The 18238-nt window shown below is 44.6% G+C and overlaps 1 protein-coding gene across 8 annotated transcripts in view; it reads left to right on the top strand.

The window, feature by feature from the left end:
- LOC108121638 (glutamate receptor ionotropic, kainate 2) overlaps nt 1–18238 on the top strand; it is a 270475-nt gene that overhangs the window by 231356 nt on the left and 20881 nt on the right. For 3 of the 8 annotated variants that reach the window (XM_070282468.1, XM_070282469.1, XM_070282471.1), the window contains 4 exons: nt 3937–4140; nt 4201–4305; nt 4442–4699; nt 4823–5308. In XM_070282468.1, coding sequence (XP_070138569.1) covers nt 3937–4140; nt 4201–4305; nt 4442–4699; nt 4823–5308 — 1053 coding nt within the window. Of the gene's footprint in view, nt 1–3936; nt 4141–4200; nt 4306–4397; nt 4700–4822; nt 5309–18238 lie in introns of those variants that run through there. The other 5 variants (XR_006246427.2, XM_043213532.2, XM_043213533.2 and 2 more) reach the window with 5 other exon arrangements.

Genomic DNA, 18238 nt, shown 5'->3' with positions numbered 1-18238 from the left:
ATCACCACACTCTGCTGCACCTCGTGGAGAAGCCGCGGGCTTTATGCACTCTCGCTCTCTCGTCGGCCGTCATCGATCGTCCGTTTTGTTGTACTAGTTAAGTTAATCCTCTGTAAGCAGCCCAATAAAGCTGACCGCGTTATTTTTGAATTCACGAAAAGACGCCCCCAACTTCTTACTTCAATAATTCTGGGATCTTTTGCGGCAGAAACGCCCCCCTACTGGCCTACCCCCCTACTGGAGAAATATGGGCTCAAGGATTTTTAGTAGAAGTCTCCTATGATAGTTTTGAATTTGTTCAAACTAAAGTTGTAAACATTTGTGAAATCATTCAGCCCACTAATTTATATAAAATTCGTCGAAAATGAAAAAAAAACTTTAATATCATTGCTAAAGAAACATACTCTTTTATCGAAGGCACTCCGCAAACTCGTGTGAATACTGAGAAAATGCATATTTGTTTAATTGAATCGACTAATACTGTGCAAAGGCGACCATACCGATGTAGTCCAAGCGAACGGGAGTTAGTACGTGCTAAAATTAAAAAATTGATCGAATATAGGGTTATCAGACCTAGTAACTCACCATTTGCGAGCCCTGCATTGTTGGTAAAGAAGAAAGACGGCTCAGTGAGACTTTGCTTTGATTACAGGGAATTAAATAGAAATACCGTAGCTGATAAATTCCCTTTACCGTTAATATCAGATCAAATAGCTAGAGTTAGGTGAGCCAAATATTTTACTTCTCTTGACATGGCTAGCGGGTATTTCCACATTTCAATGCACCCTAAATCAATTGAATATACTTCTTTTGTTACCCCTGATGGACAATACGAATTTCTTGCGATTCCTTTTGGATTAAAAAACGCACCTTCAGTGTTTCAGAGAGCTGTATTAAAGGCGCTTGGCAGTCTTTCTCATTCGTTATTTATTAATTGTTTCAGAAATGAAAGAAGAAGTTTATGAACGTTTGAAACTTGTATAAGACGATTTGGTGAAGGCAGCTATCTGGGCTATGAGATAGAAGCGGGGGAGATACGTCCAAATTTTAACAAAATAGATACCCTAGTGGCGTTCCCTTCCCTTCAGTTACTTCTTTGGGTTCATTGGGTTAGCGTCATATTTTCGTCAATTCATTCAGGGGTTTTCTCAGCTGATGAACCCTTTATATTTTCTCACATCTGACGGACTAGGTTTGATTGGCAAACACAAAATGAACAAATTCGCAATAAAATCATAAATGTATTTACAAATAAGCCTGTTTTGATTATTTTTGAACCTCAATTTCCCATAGAACTGCATACCGACGCCAGCTTTATCGGGTATGGTGCTATCCTTTTTCACCGCATAAACTTTAAGCCCCAAGTGGTTGAATACTTTAGCAGAGCAACTAGCCCCTGTGAGTCCAGATATACATCATATGAATTGGAAACGTTGGCTGTCGTGAATGCTCTAAAACATTTTCGTTACTATCTGCATGGGAGAAAATTCGTAATTTTTACTGACTGTGACTCAATCAAATCTTCTCGAAATAAAATCGAGTTGTCACCTAGGATTTATCGTTGGTGCGAGTCTCTACAATTATTTGAATTCGAAAATAAATACAGGAACGGTAAACATAAGTTAGTATCAAATAAAATAGAAGAAAAACGTATTGACTTAACAGAAATATCGGAGAATTGGATAATGGTAGAACAACAAAAGGATCCAGAAATATCAGAAATCCTAACTAAGTTGAAGAATGACGATTTACCACTGGCAATAGTTGCCACTTATGAAATTATATCAAATGTCTTGTATAGAAAGATTGAAAGAAATTCAAAAACTCGTTGATTACCTGTAGTTCCTCACACTTTTCGCTGGTCAGTTATAAATCAGGTACATGAGTCTATCATGCATCTAGGTTGGGAGAAAACACTGGATAAAGTGTACGATCATTACTGGTTTTCGGGTATGGCAAAATATGTTTGAAGATTTGTGGAGAACTGCATTACATGTAGAGTTTCTAAGGGTACGTCAGGAAAACCTGTTCACATAGATATATCAGGAAAAAGCGATCGTAAAGAATACATCATTGTACAAATAGACGCTTTTACAAAATACGTTTATCTATTTCACACCTTTTCTTTGGATGCTAATACTTGTATAAATGCAATGAAATCTTCGATTGCCACTTTCGGCGTGCCAACACGTTAAATTGCCGATCTGGGGTGCAGCTTCACGGGCACAAAGTTTGTGCCATTTTGTTCTAGCCAAAAAATACAATTACATCTAATTGGAACGGGCGAAAGTCGAGCCAATGGCCAAGTTGAAGGAGTCATGAGTACCCTGAAGAATCTTTTGATGGCTGTTGAGACAAGCTCTAGATCGTAGCAGGATGCACTAGGGGATGTGCAGTTAGCTCTTACCTGTACAGTTAATCGTAGCACTAAGTGTAGTCTTTTAGAACTTTTGATTGGTTGATATTAGGGATATTAGGGACCATTAGGGTTGATACCTATTAGTGATACCGAAGTTGAAATTGACAAGATTAAATCAAGGAAGTTCGCTGCTAAGAATATGGAGAAGCCCGCTAGATCTGAGAAGACAAAATTTGATAAAAATGTGGCAAAAGTAATAAGGTTCTGTGTGGGGGACTTTGTGCTGCTTAAAAACACCGAGAGACAGCAAAAGAAACTAGATCCTAAGTTCAGAGGACCCTTTTTGGTGGTCGAAGTATTGGAGGGAGATCGATACGTTTTAAAGTCTACACAGAACAATAGACGTTACAAGTAGCCACACGAAAGTTTGCGAATGTTACAGGATGTAAAAATTCCAGAAGAGCTTGATGTAAGTTCAGAACGAAGTCTGTTGGAAAAGCCTGTTGAAAAAGAGAATTCGTGACGAGAGTTGTTGGAAGTGTTGGGCGATGGACGATTGATGTGTTTGATGAGTTCGTGAAGCCAAATTATGGGCGATGGACGAGTAATATGATTAATGAATTTGTAAAGCCATGTGTTTGGCGAAGAATTTAAAAGTTGGCTTGTAAAAGTTTAGTTAAGTTATGTTAAGGAACATTCTACGAATTTGAGATTAAAATTATGAATTGGAATGAAATTCAGATGTTTATTATAGACACGAAGACAATTCAGTCTCTCGTTAGACCGAGACTCTATGGTGTGACCATGGGTCGTGCAAAGATGTACCATTTCTGGTATGATGGGGACTCAGTTTGCAAACTGAGGCCGTGTGTGGCTTCATTGTGTTGCTGGATCTTGTCTTTCTAATTTTCACTCGTTAATTCTATTCGTCCCGAGCTTTAGCGTGGTGTCCTGTTGAGGACTGTTGAGTAAATGGCGGCTATAAGCAATAAAGGCAACAAAGACTCGCAGCATCATCCAGGACTTAAAATGGAGGAGCAGCAAGCTAGCGATCAAGCGACTGATGAGAGTCGACGTGGAGAAAACTTCTATTTCCCCGACATATATATACTTCATAGGGTCGGAGATTTCTCCTTCACTGCGTTGCACTCTTCTGACCAAAATTATAATACCCTCTGCAGGGGTATACAAATACATACATAAGTGGAGCGCTTATTTCAGCGTGCAGTGCGTCGGGTGATGCTGCCGGGATCACCAAATCCTCGTCCGATAGCATAATGCATGATGCGAGAAGAATGCAAGTTTCTGGAATCTTCATCATAACCTATTCTTATTAATTAGGACTCTTGTTTATTAATCCTAATTATTTAGACTAGTTCTGAAAGGCAACAAGTCCTCCTGGAAGTTGCATATCGTAAGAAGGTTAGATGATTGCTGTTTGATCCTTAAACCTTAAGATATTTTTTTAGATTGGTCATTAGGCTTAATAATGTTTAATGTAATGTTCATTAATAATGTTCAATGTATTTTAAATACAACATAAATAATCCATCCTGACAATAATATTATTTTTTTAGGAACGTCCTTATGTTATGGTTAAAGACGATAAAAATCTTACTGGAAATGATAGGTTTGAAGGTTTTTGTATCGATCTTCTTAAAGCAATTTCACAACAAGTTGGCTTTCAATACACTATTGAACTAGTTCCCGACAATATGTATGGTGTTTATATACCAGAAACCAATACATGGAATGGTATTGTTCAGGAATTAATGGAAAGGGTAAGTGTTCAATCTATAAAATATTTCAATGTAAATCAATAACAAATAAAAATTCTCCAGAGGGCGGATCTTGCTGTAGCTTCAATGACTATTAACTACGCACGAGAGAGTGTTATTGATTTTACAAAACCATTCATGAACCTGGGTATTGGTATTCTGTTTAAGGTAATATTTTGCAATGTATTTTTCTTAGGAAAGTGTAGAAAATCCCTTACTGTATCCCTTACTTGAATATTTACAAATTTTAAATTTTGTAGAAAACAGTTTTTCCTTCACATACATATATGGCTAAATTTAATAGGTGCCGACCAGTCAACCTACAAGACTCTTCTCTTTTATGAACCCATTGGCCATCGAGATTTGGCTTTATGTGCTAGCTGCTTATATGTTAGTATCATTCGCTCTATTTGTGATGGCTCGATTTTCTCCATACGAGTGGAAAAATCCTCACCCATGTTACAAGGAAATGGATATAGTTGAAAACCAGTTCTCCATATCAAATAGTTTCTGGTTTATAACTGGTACGTTCCTACGTCAAGGATCTGGACTCAATCCAAAGGTATAAATAAAAAAGTCACAATAAAATTAATTCTTTTTAAGGTTAATGGCTTAATGGGCTAATGGGCTTAATGTTTCTTTGATATCTTGATACAAAATTAATACATAAATTATTTTATTTCAGATTTCAGATCGAGCTCAAATGAAATTTTTTTCGTTTATGAATCCTCTAGCTATAGAAATATGGGTTTATATAGCATTTGGATATATTTTCGTTTCAATATCAATTTGGATAGTAGCTCGGCTGTCACCGATAGAATGGGTTAACGCCAAGCCACCCTGCTCTATGGCTTGCGAACATATATTAGAAAAAATTGAAAAAGAATATTATACAACGGAGCATGCGGAACTACGAAATCTTAATAATGAGAAAATAAGTATAAGTAATGATCCACATAAAGCAAATATATTGCGTTTCAATGCACACAACGTTGATGATATCAGCTGCGAACAATGTGGTTTACCATTACCGCTATCAAGTGAAGATGAACAGCTTTCAGATGTTACAAAAGTGGAGTTAGTTAGGATACAAAATAATTTCACTTTAAGAAATAGTTTTTGGTTTGCAATTGGCGCTCTTATGCAACAAGGTTCTGACTTATATCCTAGGGTACGATAAATTTATTTTAAGCATCTTTTATATTTTAAACAAGAATGGAAAGCTAACTTCAGGCGGAGCCGAAGTTGATATACCCTTGCAGTTAAAACCGGATATATATAGCAAACATCGGATACAGTTAGCCGATCCTTATGAGAATATGATAATAATAATAATAAATTATAATAATACAAAAATAATACAATTCCCAAACTTCTATCTTTAAAAATACCTATGTTGGTATTTCTACCAAAAACTATTCCGGATCGTTCAGTTATATGGCAGCTATAAGATATAGTCGACCGATCATTATGAAATTTGGTAGGTCGGATTATCTGACCAAAAATAGAATCTGTATAAAGTTTCAAATCTTCAAAAACACGAAAGTTGGGTCATTTTCGATCGTTCAGTTATATGGCAGCTATAGGATATAGTCGGCCAATCCTTTTGAAATTTGGCACGTCGTAATATTTTGCAAAAAACAACTCTCTTGTAATATTTTAACTCTCTAACTTTAAAAACACCAAAGTTATACCATATCCGATCAATCAGATCAATGTGACTGATACCAATACATTAAATTAATATCAATGCATTTAGTACCGAACAATTATTTAAAGAAATCTTTAAAAGCAATAAACTTGTATGTCCTTCCATATTCATAAGCGAGTTATAGTCCCGTGACCTAGGCAGTAGATGAAGTCTAAAACGCAATAGAATGCTGAAAGGAAGCTTGCAAAAAAAATAACTGTGTTGCTTGGAGTATCAAATAATATTTCCAATCGTTTCGAGTCGTTTACACTGTTAATAAGCGAGCAGAGAATTTTGTGGTCACATATTATTGGTTTTTGGGGATCGGGAAACAATGCAGACTCGACACCTTGCAAGCCTAACGTTAAGTATAAGTATGTAAGTATATGTTACAAAAGGGAGAAGGGAATGTGAGAGAGTGTTTAATGTTCATATATTTATTATTCACTATACACATATATTTAAAACTAGAAAAATGATCAAGAGACGAATGCGGCTAAGACTCAGAAATGGCGGCGGACGAAGCTTTCGAAGGCGAGAGAGAGAGTGTGTCGGAGATTTACTCCCGCAATATCGATACTCGCGTGAGTTATCGAGTTTGGTCGTGCTAACGAGAACTGATGAGGGTTGCTAGAGAGAGTTTCTAGAGTTCCAGTTGGGAAAGATACTTTGCTGGGAATCTGATTCGTGTTCCTGATCGTGACACTTGCTCGGGTGGCTAGGCAGTTGGCACTGTCGTCTGCTCCTGTGTCGGAGGCGTTTGGTCTTTGAAGATGTAAGCTTGTTTAAGTCGATCGATGGAAAACTTGTTGTCCTTTGTGTGGCCTTTGAGCGTAAAATATTTTTCGAGTTTTGTTACCACTTCGAAAGGACCCTCGTAGTTTGCTGCCGACGTGGTTTTCCCTCGATCCACTCTGACGAAGACGTGGTTACAATGGTTTAGATCCGGGTGCACAAATTCTTGCGGTTTATTATGATGGTGCACTGGCTTAGTGCTTGGCAGTTGAGACATGGTTTTTTAAAGAGCCTCGGTGAACTCGGACTAGGTGTGTAATTGTGTGCTCGGTGCAAAAAATCAGCCTGGCACCCGTAGTGTGGTGCCATAAACCATTTTTAGCTGGGCTCAGCCCGATTTATCAAGCCCGATTAGACTCGCTTTTAATTGTTGTGCGTAGGCCTAGTAGGATTGGGCAACCAGTTGATTGGATCGACGGATTTTAAAGCAGATTTTAACGTTCTGTGCCAGCGTTCGATCATACCATTGGCTTGCGGGTGGTACGCCGTCGTACGCAAATGTTTTTTGAACCACAAATGTTGGAAAGCTCTTAGAATAATGTAGACTCCCATTGTCGACCTAAATCGGTTGTGATGTGGAAAAGAATTCCATACTGAGCGAACCAGTCCGATATCAGTGCGTTGGCTACAGATTGTGCTGTAATGTCGACTTAGGGAATTGCTGCAGGCCATTTTGAGAAACTATCGGTACACGTGAGGCAGTATCGGTATCCGTTCGATGAAGGCAATGGGCCAGTTGGCTATGTAGTTACATATGTCGATATTTATGTGTTCGAAACGGGCGTCGCTGGTGGTGTACTGTTCTAGTGGCGATTTGGTGTGACGTTGGATTTTGGCTTTTTGGCACGGGATGCAAGAGAGTACGATTTTAGAGACATCCTTCGCCATGCGGGGCCAAACGTAGTGTTTGCTGACCAACTTGTTCGTTGCCCTAACTCCTGGATGGCTCAGCGAATAAAGAGCTTTAACCATGCTTTGGGCACACACGAAACTTCTGGTTCTGATTGGCGACGTGGCAGTACAATTGCTTGTTTGAGCCTGAAAGAGACAATTTTTTTAGTGAAATTGTATTTTCGGCTACAGAATGTGAAGCGATTGTAGTTCCTCATTGTTTTCCTGTTCCAGTGCCATCTCGTCGAAGTTGATGTGTTTGATGGCGTCGATGCGTGAGTGAAGATCAGCCACGTTGTTTTCTTCTCCAGAGATGTGCCGGATATCGGTGCTCAATTGGCTGATAAAATCCAGTTGCCGAGCGCGTCGAGGTGATGCTTTCTCGCTGTTGAATGAAGGCGTACATAAGCGGCTTGTGGTCGGTGAAAATTACGAAGCTTCTGCCCTCCAGTGCGTACTTGAAGTGCAAAACGGCCTGATAGATGGCAGTCAGTTCTCTATCGTAGGTGCTGTACTTCTTTTGCGTCGATGTGAATTTCCTGGAGAAGAAACCCAGTGGTTGTGTCTGCCCGTTGATGATCTGATGTACTACGGCACCCATGGCGTCGTCGGATGCATCGGTGGTAGGCGTTAATTGCGAGTTTGGTGCCATGTACCATAGTTCAACAACGTAGCGTTTGCAAGCTCATTCTTGCAGGCGGTGAATGCGTGGTCGGCTTCTGTAGACCAAAGTATCGGGGTTTTGTCGTTCGTTTTATTGCCTTGGATCAGCGTCTGGAGTATGTGTTGGTTCTCGGCTGCTCGTGGGATAAACGGCCGATAGAAATTAATTATACCCAGAAACTTTTTTAGATCTTTAGTAATAAGCGGTTTTTCAAAGTGCCGAATGGCTTCCACTTTGGCTTCGGATGGTTCAAACCGTGCTGGCTGATGTCGTGTCCCAGGAACGTGAGTTGTGATTTACCGAATTGGTCGAGGTTGAGGCCTTGTATGACGTCATTTATATGACACTAAAAAGTTTATGTTGCGTTGCGCAGACCGAACGTCACGAACAAAAATTCGAATAGCCCAAAAGGCGTGATAATTGCTGTTTTAAGAATATCTTTGACAGGAATCTGGTGATGTGCTTTTTGCAGGTCGATTTTCGAAAATATCTTCTTACGGAATATGATATCGATCCGGCACTGTTACGTTGGTCAGAGCTCGGTAGTCGCCACACGGTCGCCACTCTCCATAAGATTTCTTTCTTTAATGGCGTTGATTTAACGTTGAGGCGCGAGACATTTTGATTCGAGCAGCGTAGCTCGATCGATGAGTTTGCGTCGTTTCTTATCGACAAGTTAGTCCAAATATTGAAGAAAATCGGATCCAATGATAGCGCAGTTGACGTCAGCTACCACGAAGGTCCAAGCGAAGTTTCGTCGCAATCCCATTGGCAATGCTATGCATTTTTCTCCATTGGCTTGTATTTTCGTGCCATTGGCGGCGAAAAGAAGCCCTGGAGTGAGCATAGTTTTTGAGTTTTTGCAGGGTGGCATCACTGAAATGTCGGCGCCCGTGTCGATAAGAAACTGCGTTTTGGAGAAGTTTTCTTTAATGACGAGGCGGGCAATTGTGTTATGGTCTTCTTCGAATTTGTCCAACAAATCCGAAACCTGTTTTAGTTTTTTGGTTCGGTTGAAAAAGAGCATGGTTGGCGACATTTCTTGGCGACGTTGCCAAATTTTCTGTGGTACCAACACATCTCTGAAGCTGTGACGCTGTTGCAATCCTTTTGCAAGTTGTTCTTGCGAGAACGGGCTTTAAGCAGCACGTTGATCTGTTGTTCGATGCTGACGATAGTCAAAAACGGCGCAGCTGGTTTGCACCGACTTGGCGTCGACGGTGCGTACCTGATGAAAATCGGCGACTTCCATCACTTTTTCTGCCAACTTAGCTAAGTTTTCTAGGCTGGCGTCCGATGCTTGCAAGATCCTTGTACTTGTGTTTGTAAGCGCAGCCACAATGCTTTAAAGAAAGATTCGTTAACTTTGTTTGCGGCGAGTGCGTTTAACTCGTTGAGCAGTTGTGTGGGCCGCTTGTCCTCAAGGTGGGTCTCCGATATTAAAGTCCGGATTTTCTTTTGTTAGGTTAGGTTAGGTTGAGGCGGCGATGAGGGGCCGGTTCTGATCCACTTGAGCCGCTAGAGCTCCTTGTGATACCGCACAGGCAAGGATCCTACAAAAGGACCTCTCCCTTCCCACTACTTATGGGCCCAAAGGTGCTCTTTCCTTCATGAAACGGCTTGCGGTCCCATCCAGATTTACGGGTGAAAGCTACCAGTCTGTGTGGAGCGACCTCCGCGAGGTCTGTAAGGTCTGTAAGTATTGCTGCGCCCAAGAATTTGAGTCGGATGCGCCCCAGCGCAGGGCATTGACACAGGAGGTGTGCAACTGTCTCTTCCTCTTCTTCGTCTCCACAGCTCCTGCAGTAGTCATAATGTGGCACCGCTAGTCTAGCCGCGTGTGCTCCAATTAACCAATGTCCCGTAATGGCCTTGATCGCCAGACTACAATCCTGCCTATTTAGGGCGATAAGCATCATTGACCTCTTCCTAGATCGGTTGGGCCACATCATGCGGGAGTTCCTGCAGTTTTGGAGATTTCTCTATTTCCTCAGTGATGCGCGGTCAAAGTGATCCCTGCATTTTAGCCTACACGTAGCTAAGGGGATACATACTGGTTCCTTCTCCGGTAGGAGAGGATTGTTAGTACCTGCTCTTGCTAGTTCGTCGGCGGCGCAATTACCCTCGTGGTCCCTATGCCCGGGCACCCATATGAGGTGTATGTCATGCTGCTCTGCCATCTCGTTAAGAGATCTGCGACAGTCATTCACTGTCCTGGAGTTGGATGAAAGACTGTCAAGGGCTTTGAGTGCCGTTTGACTGTCTGAGAAGATACAGATTGTGTCCTGATTTCCAATCAGTGCTGGGGATCTGAGTGCTTCTCCGATAGCTATTACTTCTGCTTGGAAAACACTACAGTGGTCGGGGAGTCTGAAGGACTCATTTAAACACAGCTGTTCGCAATGGAAACCGCCTCCACCCTGGCCATTCAATTTTGAACCTGTGTAGATATGGAGGGAACCGGCTGGTCCCGGGATTTGTGTGGCCCATTTCTCCCTTGTTGGAATGTAGACCTTGTATTTTAAGGTGGGATTATCGACAGGTACGCAGTAGTCTGTAGACCCCGTTGGCGTGCAGTGGTGTAGATCTAACTTGGTGTGTCCGTAGTCAGTCCATTTCCATATGCCCGTCCCTCGTAGCCTGATTGCCGATAGCGTGGCCATCTTGACCCCCATTATCTCTACCGGTAATAGGTCGAGTATGAAGTCTAGTGCGTCCGTCGGTGTGGTGCGTAGGCTGCCTGTGATACAGACCTCCGCCATCCTTTGCGTTTTCCTAAGCTTCTCCCTGATTGTGGAGTTGGTTAGAGCAGGCCACCAGACCACCCCGTAGAAAAGGATGGGTCTTATGACCGCTGTATAAAGCCATCTTACTATTTTTGGGGACATTCCCCATTAAAGGCCAATGGCCAGTCCAGTTTCCTATCTAGCGTAATCCCTAGGTACTTGGCGCTATCGCTAAGAGATAGTGTTTCTCCTAATAGTTTTGGAAGCCTTAGGTTCGGTATTTTCCTGGTGAAGAGGACGAGCTCTGTTTTGGATGGGTTCACACCTAGTCCATTTCTAACTGCCCACGTTAAGAGGACCCTAAGTTTGTCCGTCATGCAGTCACGTAGAGTCTGGGGAAATTTTCCTGAGAAGGCAATTGCGACATCATCCGCGTAAGCGATAACTTTGCAACCACCCCCTTCTAGGGATCGCAGTAGGCTATTAACCGCCACGTTCCGGAGTAGGGGTGAGAGTACGCCTCCTTGCGGGGTGCCTCTTCTGACGTATCTATGAATAGATTCTCCTCCTAGTGACGACTCAACAGTCCTGTTTACCAGGATCTGCTCTATAAGGCGTATGGATTGATCGTCTATTCCTAGTCCTGTCAGCGCATTGATTATCGAGCTTGGTAGGATGTTGTTGAACGCACCTTCTATGTCTAGAAAAGCAATGAGTGCGTATTCCTTATCACTAAGTGCCTTCTCGACAAAAGTAGTGATTTCGTGGAGTGCCGTTTCCGTGGATCGGCCCTTCCTATACGCATGCTGTGATCCCGAGATATCATCTGGGTTTATAGTAAGATTAATATGGAGGCTGATTCGTCTCTCCATTGTCTTGAGAAGGAAGGACGACAGGCTTATTGGTCTGAAGTCCTTGGGGGTGCAGTGAGATGGTTTTCCCGTCTTGGGTATAAGTACGACTTTCGTCCGCAACCACATTGCGGGTACGATGCCTATCCTGAAAATTGCTGAGAAAGCTTTCTTGACCCAAGATCTCAGGTTGGGACCGGCTTTAATAAGTTGAGCCGGGACAAGTTGAGCCTTAATGTTCGTACAGAACTTGGCCCAGGCATTCCTTTTTGCCTTGCGAAGTTCTTTGTTATATCGCCTAAGGTCCGCTTTATACGTCTCCCAGGCTATTTCCGAGTTTTTTTTCCTGGCGAAATTAAAGGCCTTGCGGGCCGTGGTTTTAAAGGGATCAAGTGTTTGCGACCACCATTGTGGTTTCTTTGACTTGCTATTGCCCGATCTGCTTTTGGGACAAGCTTTATTGAATGCCCTGGCGCACGCTGTCGTGAGCGTGTCCACCATGGCATCCAGGGCTTCCTTACTGTCCACGTTCCCTGTTGGAGGATTTCCCAAGGAACTATCTAGCTTCTTTCTATATAACTCCCAGTTCGCTTTCCTCGGATTGCGTACCGTTAGTCGATTAAAGTTCTCGAAATTGACCACTAATTCTATGTATCGGTGGTCTGAGAATGAGTGTTTCTCTAGGACTCCCCATCTAACAATCCTGTCTTCTAGGGATTCAGAGTAAAGAGTGACGTCAAGTACTTCCCTTTTGTTTTTGACTATGAAAGTGGGTTTTGTACCCCTGTTGCCCACCAAAAGATTTGAGCCTAGGATAAAATCGAAGATTGACTCACCCCTCTCGTTCGTGTCAGTGCTGCCCCACTGATAATGATGGGCGTTAGCATCGCAGCCTATGATCAGGTCAATCTTGTGCTTCCTGCTGTCTTCCACTAGCTGTTTGATTAGCGGGTGCGGGGGAAGGGTCTCCTGGTCGTGGCCCATATACGCCGAACATATCCTTAGAGGGCCATTTGGGCTCTCTACGGCTGCGGCTACGTGGTCTTCATTGCTGAATTTGGGTAGCAAAAAGAGGTTAAGGTTCTTTTTTGCGAGGATGCAGGCTCGCCTTTTACCTGTAGTATCGGCTTTGCAGAGCCTGAACTCCGACGCCCCCAACCCAAGAATCCTGTCTCCTAGGATCCAGGGTTCCTGGATGAGGGCCACATCAGCTCCACTCTCGGCGAGGTGAAGTAGGAGGGCAGCTGACGCCGCTTTACTGTGGTGGAGGTTTATTTGTAAGATCGTCAGGGACATCCTTACAAATCTCCACCACAGTTATTTCTGCCTCCGTCTCGGAGCCCAGCAGAGAGTCCTCCTCCATTCCGACTCCACCAAGTGCCCTTGCCAAGTCGCTTTCCTCCGAGGTGTACCCTTCCAGAATGTCCTCCTCCTCATCCGACATTCCTTCCGGGTGCCCCTCTTCGGTCGGCTCCTCCAAGTCTGGCTCTTGTGTGTCTGCCTCCAGACCGATACCTCCTGGCTTGGCCTTCGCATCAGATTTATAGATACGGACCGAAACATGCTCGAATCCGTTCTTCAGCCGGTGCTCCGTCCTCTCCAGGGCTTTAACGGTCTCCTCGTTTAGTGTGAGGACGACCTGCCTTCGCAGTCCCACCGCCTCCTCGACCTTGGCGACTCTCCAGTCCGCCGTGGGGAGCGTCGGGTTGCACATCCTAAGCATTGTAAGGATGGTTTTCGGGTCGGCTGGCTTTTCTGTGAGCCACACTCGGGCCCTCGGTTTGCTGGGGATCTCGTCCCAGTCAACCGCCACGAGCTTAGCTCCAGGGTAGACCTCTCCAAGCGATGCAACCATCCTCTTGTAAGTCTCCACCGATCGCGCGTCTTGGCAAGCAATCACCTTGACGCTACCTTGATACCATCCTGCGTCTTCGCATTCTGGTGGGGGTCCTCCGCTTCGCAGCATCTTCTCCACGAAGCGCCCAACTCGTTTACCACTCGTCGCCAAAGTTCCTTGGGGAAGAGCCCATCCTTGGAGCCCTTGTCCAGGACTCCAATTAAGGTTCTTCCCTTCGTTACTTCGGCGAACGAGCGGTTGGACGGCTGCGGCTGGGCCTTCCTCTTCTTGGCCTGGGGGGCTTCTCCCTCTGTGGATCTCTGCCTTTTCGCGCTTTGCGCGGCCTCCTTGGCAGGGTCTGACCACTAACCATACAGCATATAGACAACCCATTTCATACAACGAAAATGGACGCAAAAATTTCCTGCGACAGGCCCCAGCAGGCCCCAGAGCGGATTTCTTACGCTCTCTTACGCTCATCGTTCGTTCATCTTACGCTCATTCTCTCATTAAATGTTTTCTGTTTCTCAGTCTCTAAACGGAGCGCGATGAAGAAGGTTGGCCTGCGCTTCGGTTGATCTTCGTATGTATGCGTGTCACACATTCACATACATGGGTGTACGTGTGCGTGCGATTTCGTTTCGAAGCCAACGCACAAAATTTTGATTTTTCTTACTTTTCAGGCTTGCTACCCTAACAAAATTCGGGTATTAGTTATTTGATGAAAGAAATTATATTATTTTTTATATTCTATTTTTTATTATTTCAGCATACATTTTTAATTTATTTAGGAATAAGATTAAGTGTTAGTAGTAAAATGTTTTCTGTATATATATTTTAACGAATCATTAAAAATCAATATACTGAGAAAGTGTCAGAGTATATTTCGGTCGGAGTCACTTAAACAAATTCGAGCGGCGACATTTTTTTAAGTTCCAAAATATATAAGGAAATTATTAAATTAACGACAATAATTTAATTAAATCTCACAATAACCCAAAATAATAACAAGTGCCTGAAAAATTGTAAACAAAAAAGGTAAACAAGTCCATCAGCTGTTTTCGTGTCTTCACCCTCCCCTAAAAATCATTCCATCGTTAGAGTAGGCATGCACAAGCCTCTTGCAGAACAACAAAAAAAGCAATCGGCGTTTTAAGTGACTCCGACTGAAATATACTCTGACATATTCTCAGTATATTGATTTTTAATGATTCGTAAAAATATATATACAGAAAACATTTTACTACTAACACTTTATCTTATTCCTAAATAAATTAAAAATGTATGCTGAAATAATAAAAAATAGAATATAAAAAATAATATAATTTCTTTCGTCATTTCATCAAATAACGAATACCCGAATTTGGTTAGGGTAGCAAGCCTGAAAAGTAAGAAAAATCAAAACTTTGTGCGCTGGCTTCGAAACGAAATCGCACGCACACATACACCCATTTTTTTTTTTTTTTTTTTGGATTGCGCCATTGAGGTGAAAATCTATCCTAGATACTATTGGCCCGTACCAATAGCATGCACGATTCACCGGCATGTCTAGCCGGCGCCTACGCACTAAAGACACCCCCGCACACACCACAGACCCCGCGGTACCACTGCTAAGTATTACTTCGCGGGGAAGGGTTGCCTAATCTAGGCATTCTCCCTTAAGCGACGTTCATTTTCGAGTCTTCTTAAATCGCCTTGTGTATAAGCTATCAACTGGCTTACCTTTGGTCGTTGCGTCCCACCTCTCCTGCCATGAGGATAATGCCGCTTGTCGGGCTGACGTCTTAATGGCCTCTCGGGATGAGTTCCTTCCCCGTTGCCGATTGGCTGCGTAAGTTTCCTCCGCTTCATTAGCCAGAATATCGATGGGAATCATTCCGGCTAGAACGAGGGCGGCTTCCTCGGATATGGTTCTAAATCCGGATATGACTCGTAGGGCCGCTAGTCGGTACGATGCCCCTAGCTTTTTCTTAAGCCCCTGATGTCTTCTGACTGACGCAGCTCATATCGGCGCAGCGTACAGCAAGACCGACGTGACGACACTGGCTAGAAGGCGTCTCCTGCTTTCCTTTGGGCCTCCCACGTTTGGCAGCATCCTTGAGAGTGCGCCTTGGATCCTTGCAGCTTTTATGGTGGAGTACTCCACGTGCGCTCCGTAGGACAACCTGTTGTCCAGAATTACCCCTAGGTATTTAATTGCCTCCTTTGACGTGATGCAGCAGTTGCCCACCTGGATGGTAATGTACTCCACCTTCTTCCTGCTCGTGAAGAGAACTGCCTCCGTTTTATGTGCTGCTAGGTCCAATCCAGAGTCAGTCATCCAGGTTGATATCCTTCGTATTGCTTCACTCGCATTGGTTTCCACGTCCTTGATTTCCTTCGCCACCACGAGCAGCGCCAGGTCGTCCGCGAAGCCGATGAGTTTGCATCCTGTCGGTAGTTCGATCCTGAGTACTTCGTCGTACATGATGTTCCAAAGAAGTGGCCCGAGGACCGATCCCTGCGGCACCCCCGCAGTCACCTCATAGGATTTTGGTCCTTCGTCCGTGTCGTACAGCAGTGTCCTATCTGAAAGGTAGCTGGATAATATTAGTTGTAGGTATCTAGGAGTTCCTGCCAAGAACAGGGCTCGTTGGATAGGTGTCCAATTAGCCGAGTTGAAGGCGTTGCGGATGTCCAGTGTTACCATCGCGCAATACTCCTTATCTCCCCATTTCCACCGGGTTCCCGCGATGGCTGCTTCCGCCGTGTCGGTCACGGCTTTGATGGCGTCCACCGTGGAGCGCGCCTTCCGGAAACCGTACTGGCTGACCGAGAGCGTTCCTTTTGCCTCAGCGAATTTCGAGACGCGAGTAGCTATGGCCATCTCGAGGACTTTCCCTACCGTGTCTAGGAGACATATGGGCCTGAATCCTGATGGGTCGTCTGTCGCCTTGTTCCCTTTCGGCAGCAGAATGAGGTTCTGCCTCTTCCACTTTTTTGGAAAAGTGCCGTGCTGAAGACACTTGTTGAAGGTCTCAGCGAAGACCTCCGGTTTCTCCTGCATGGCCTGCCTCAGGACGGAATTCGGCACTCCGTATGGTCCTGGAGTCTTTCTAGCCTTAATCCTTTTTGCGTAGTTCCGGATCTCCTCCTCCGTAACTGGCGTAAACGGCTCCCCATCATCGGCTGGTATAGTCTCCCTTTTTGGCGGGTGCTTCGGGAACAGAGCCTCCACTATTTTCCTTAATAGTGTAGGGCAAGTTGGTCTTAGGTGCTCTTGCCCTTTAAGCCTTTTCATGACGACCTTGTAGGCTGTGCCCCATGGGTCCACCTCCGCCTCGTCGCAGATTTTTTGAAAGCATTCCCGTTTGCTGGCCTTAATAGCCAGTTTCAAGGCCCTCTTAGCTGCCTTGAACTCCTCCGTTCTTGTGGTTAGGTCCTCTGAGCCTCTTGCCCTTTGGAAGCGTCTTCTTGCCCGCAGGCAGGCGGTCCTTAGTTGCTGAATGTCCTGGTTCCACCAGTATACTGATGCTCCTCTTCTGCTGGGTTTCCTCCTAGGCATGGCACTGTCGCAAGCATCTGATAGTGATCCTGAAAGTTCTTCCGCTGCTCCCTCCGGGGAGGATGATGAAGTCCGGTCTAGCGTCTGCAGGGTTACCGAGAGTGCTTCTCGATCCAAACGCGAGTCCTTCCATTTCGGTCCTGTCACCTTGGGAATCCGTTTCCTACTTACCCCTCCAAGGGTAAAGTGTATGGCCTGGTGGTCGTTGAAAGTAAAAGCATCACTGACCTCCCAGTTGCACCTCCTTATTAGTGCGCTGCTAACGAAGGTGATGTCGATAATAGATCCACGCCCTGCCTTGCTGTACGTCAGCTTTTGGCCTCTATTGGCCAAGACCACGTCTAGTGCCGCAAAGTGTTCCAGTAGACTGGTAGCCCTCTCGTTCGGTGCTCGGCTTCCCCACTCCGGGGACCAGGCGTTGAAGTCCCCTCCAATGACCACCGGCGATCTGCCTCTTGCATCCGCTACCAGGCTTCGTAGCATTCTTTGGTAGCGCGAGATTTCCCATCTTGGCGGGGCGTAGCAACTGTAAAATGTAACCCCATTTATTTTGGCCCGGACAAAACCTTCGCTGGATGTCCTAATGTCCTGTGGAGCGGTCTCCGTTGACCACAGAGCCGCACCCTTGCAGCTGCTTGTCAGCCATCCGTTTCCTGGGATGCTCCTATATGGTTCCGAGATGAGGACTACCTGTGTCCTTTCGTCTCTGACCGCCTGCCTAAGCAGCGACTGAGCCGCCTCGCAATGGTTAAGGTTGAGCTGGGTGCACTTCATTAGCTTTTCCTTTGTGATAGTGTCACAAAGTGGGTCCCAACTCCTAGTGGTGGGTCCATTTTAGTGGGTCCCAACTCCTAGTGGTGGGTCCATTTTAGTGGGTCCCAACTCCTGAGCCGTTGTCCTTAGGTGTTATGCAGTCGCGTCCTTGATCCCATGGTTGCCTTTGCGCGCAGTGAGGTCCATGCTAGGGTTGACTCTAGCCCTTACGAGGTGTAGAGTTCAGAGCCAGATCCGCGTTGGTCAGGTATGGTTCATCTGAGCCTGCACGGCCAGCTTAGTGGCGACACCTAAGGAGCGTTTCCTGGAGACTTCACTCCGCGTACTCA

The sequence above is a fragment of the Drosophila bipectinata genome, chromosome 4 (genome assembly GCF_030179905.1).
Source record: "Drosophila bipectinata strain 14024-0381.07 chromosome 4, DbipHiC1v2, whole genome shotgun sequence".
Taxonomy (NCBI): domain Eukaryota; kingdom Metazoa; phylum Arthropoda; class Insecta; order Diptera; family Drosophilidae; genus Drosophila; species Drosophila bipectinata.
This window is presented reverse-complemented; position numbering and strand designations above follow the sequence as displayed.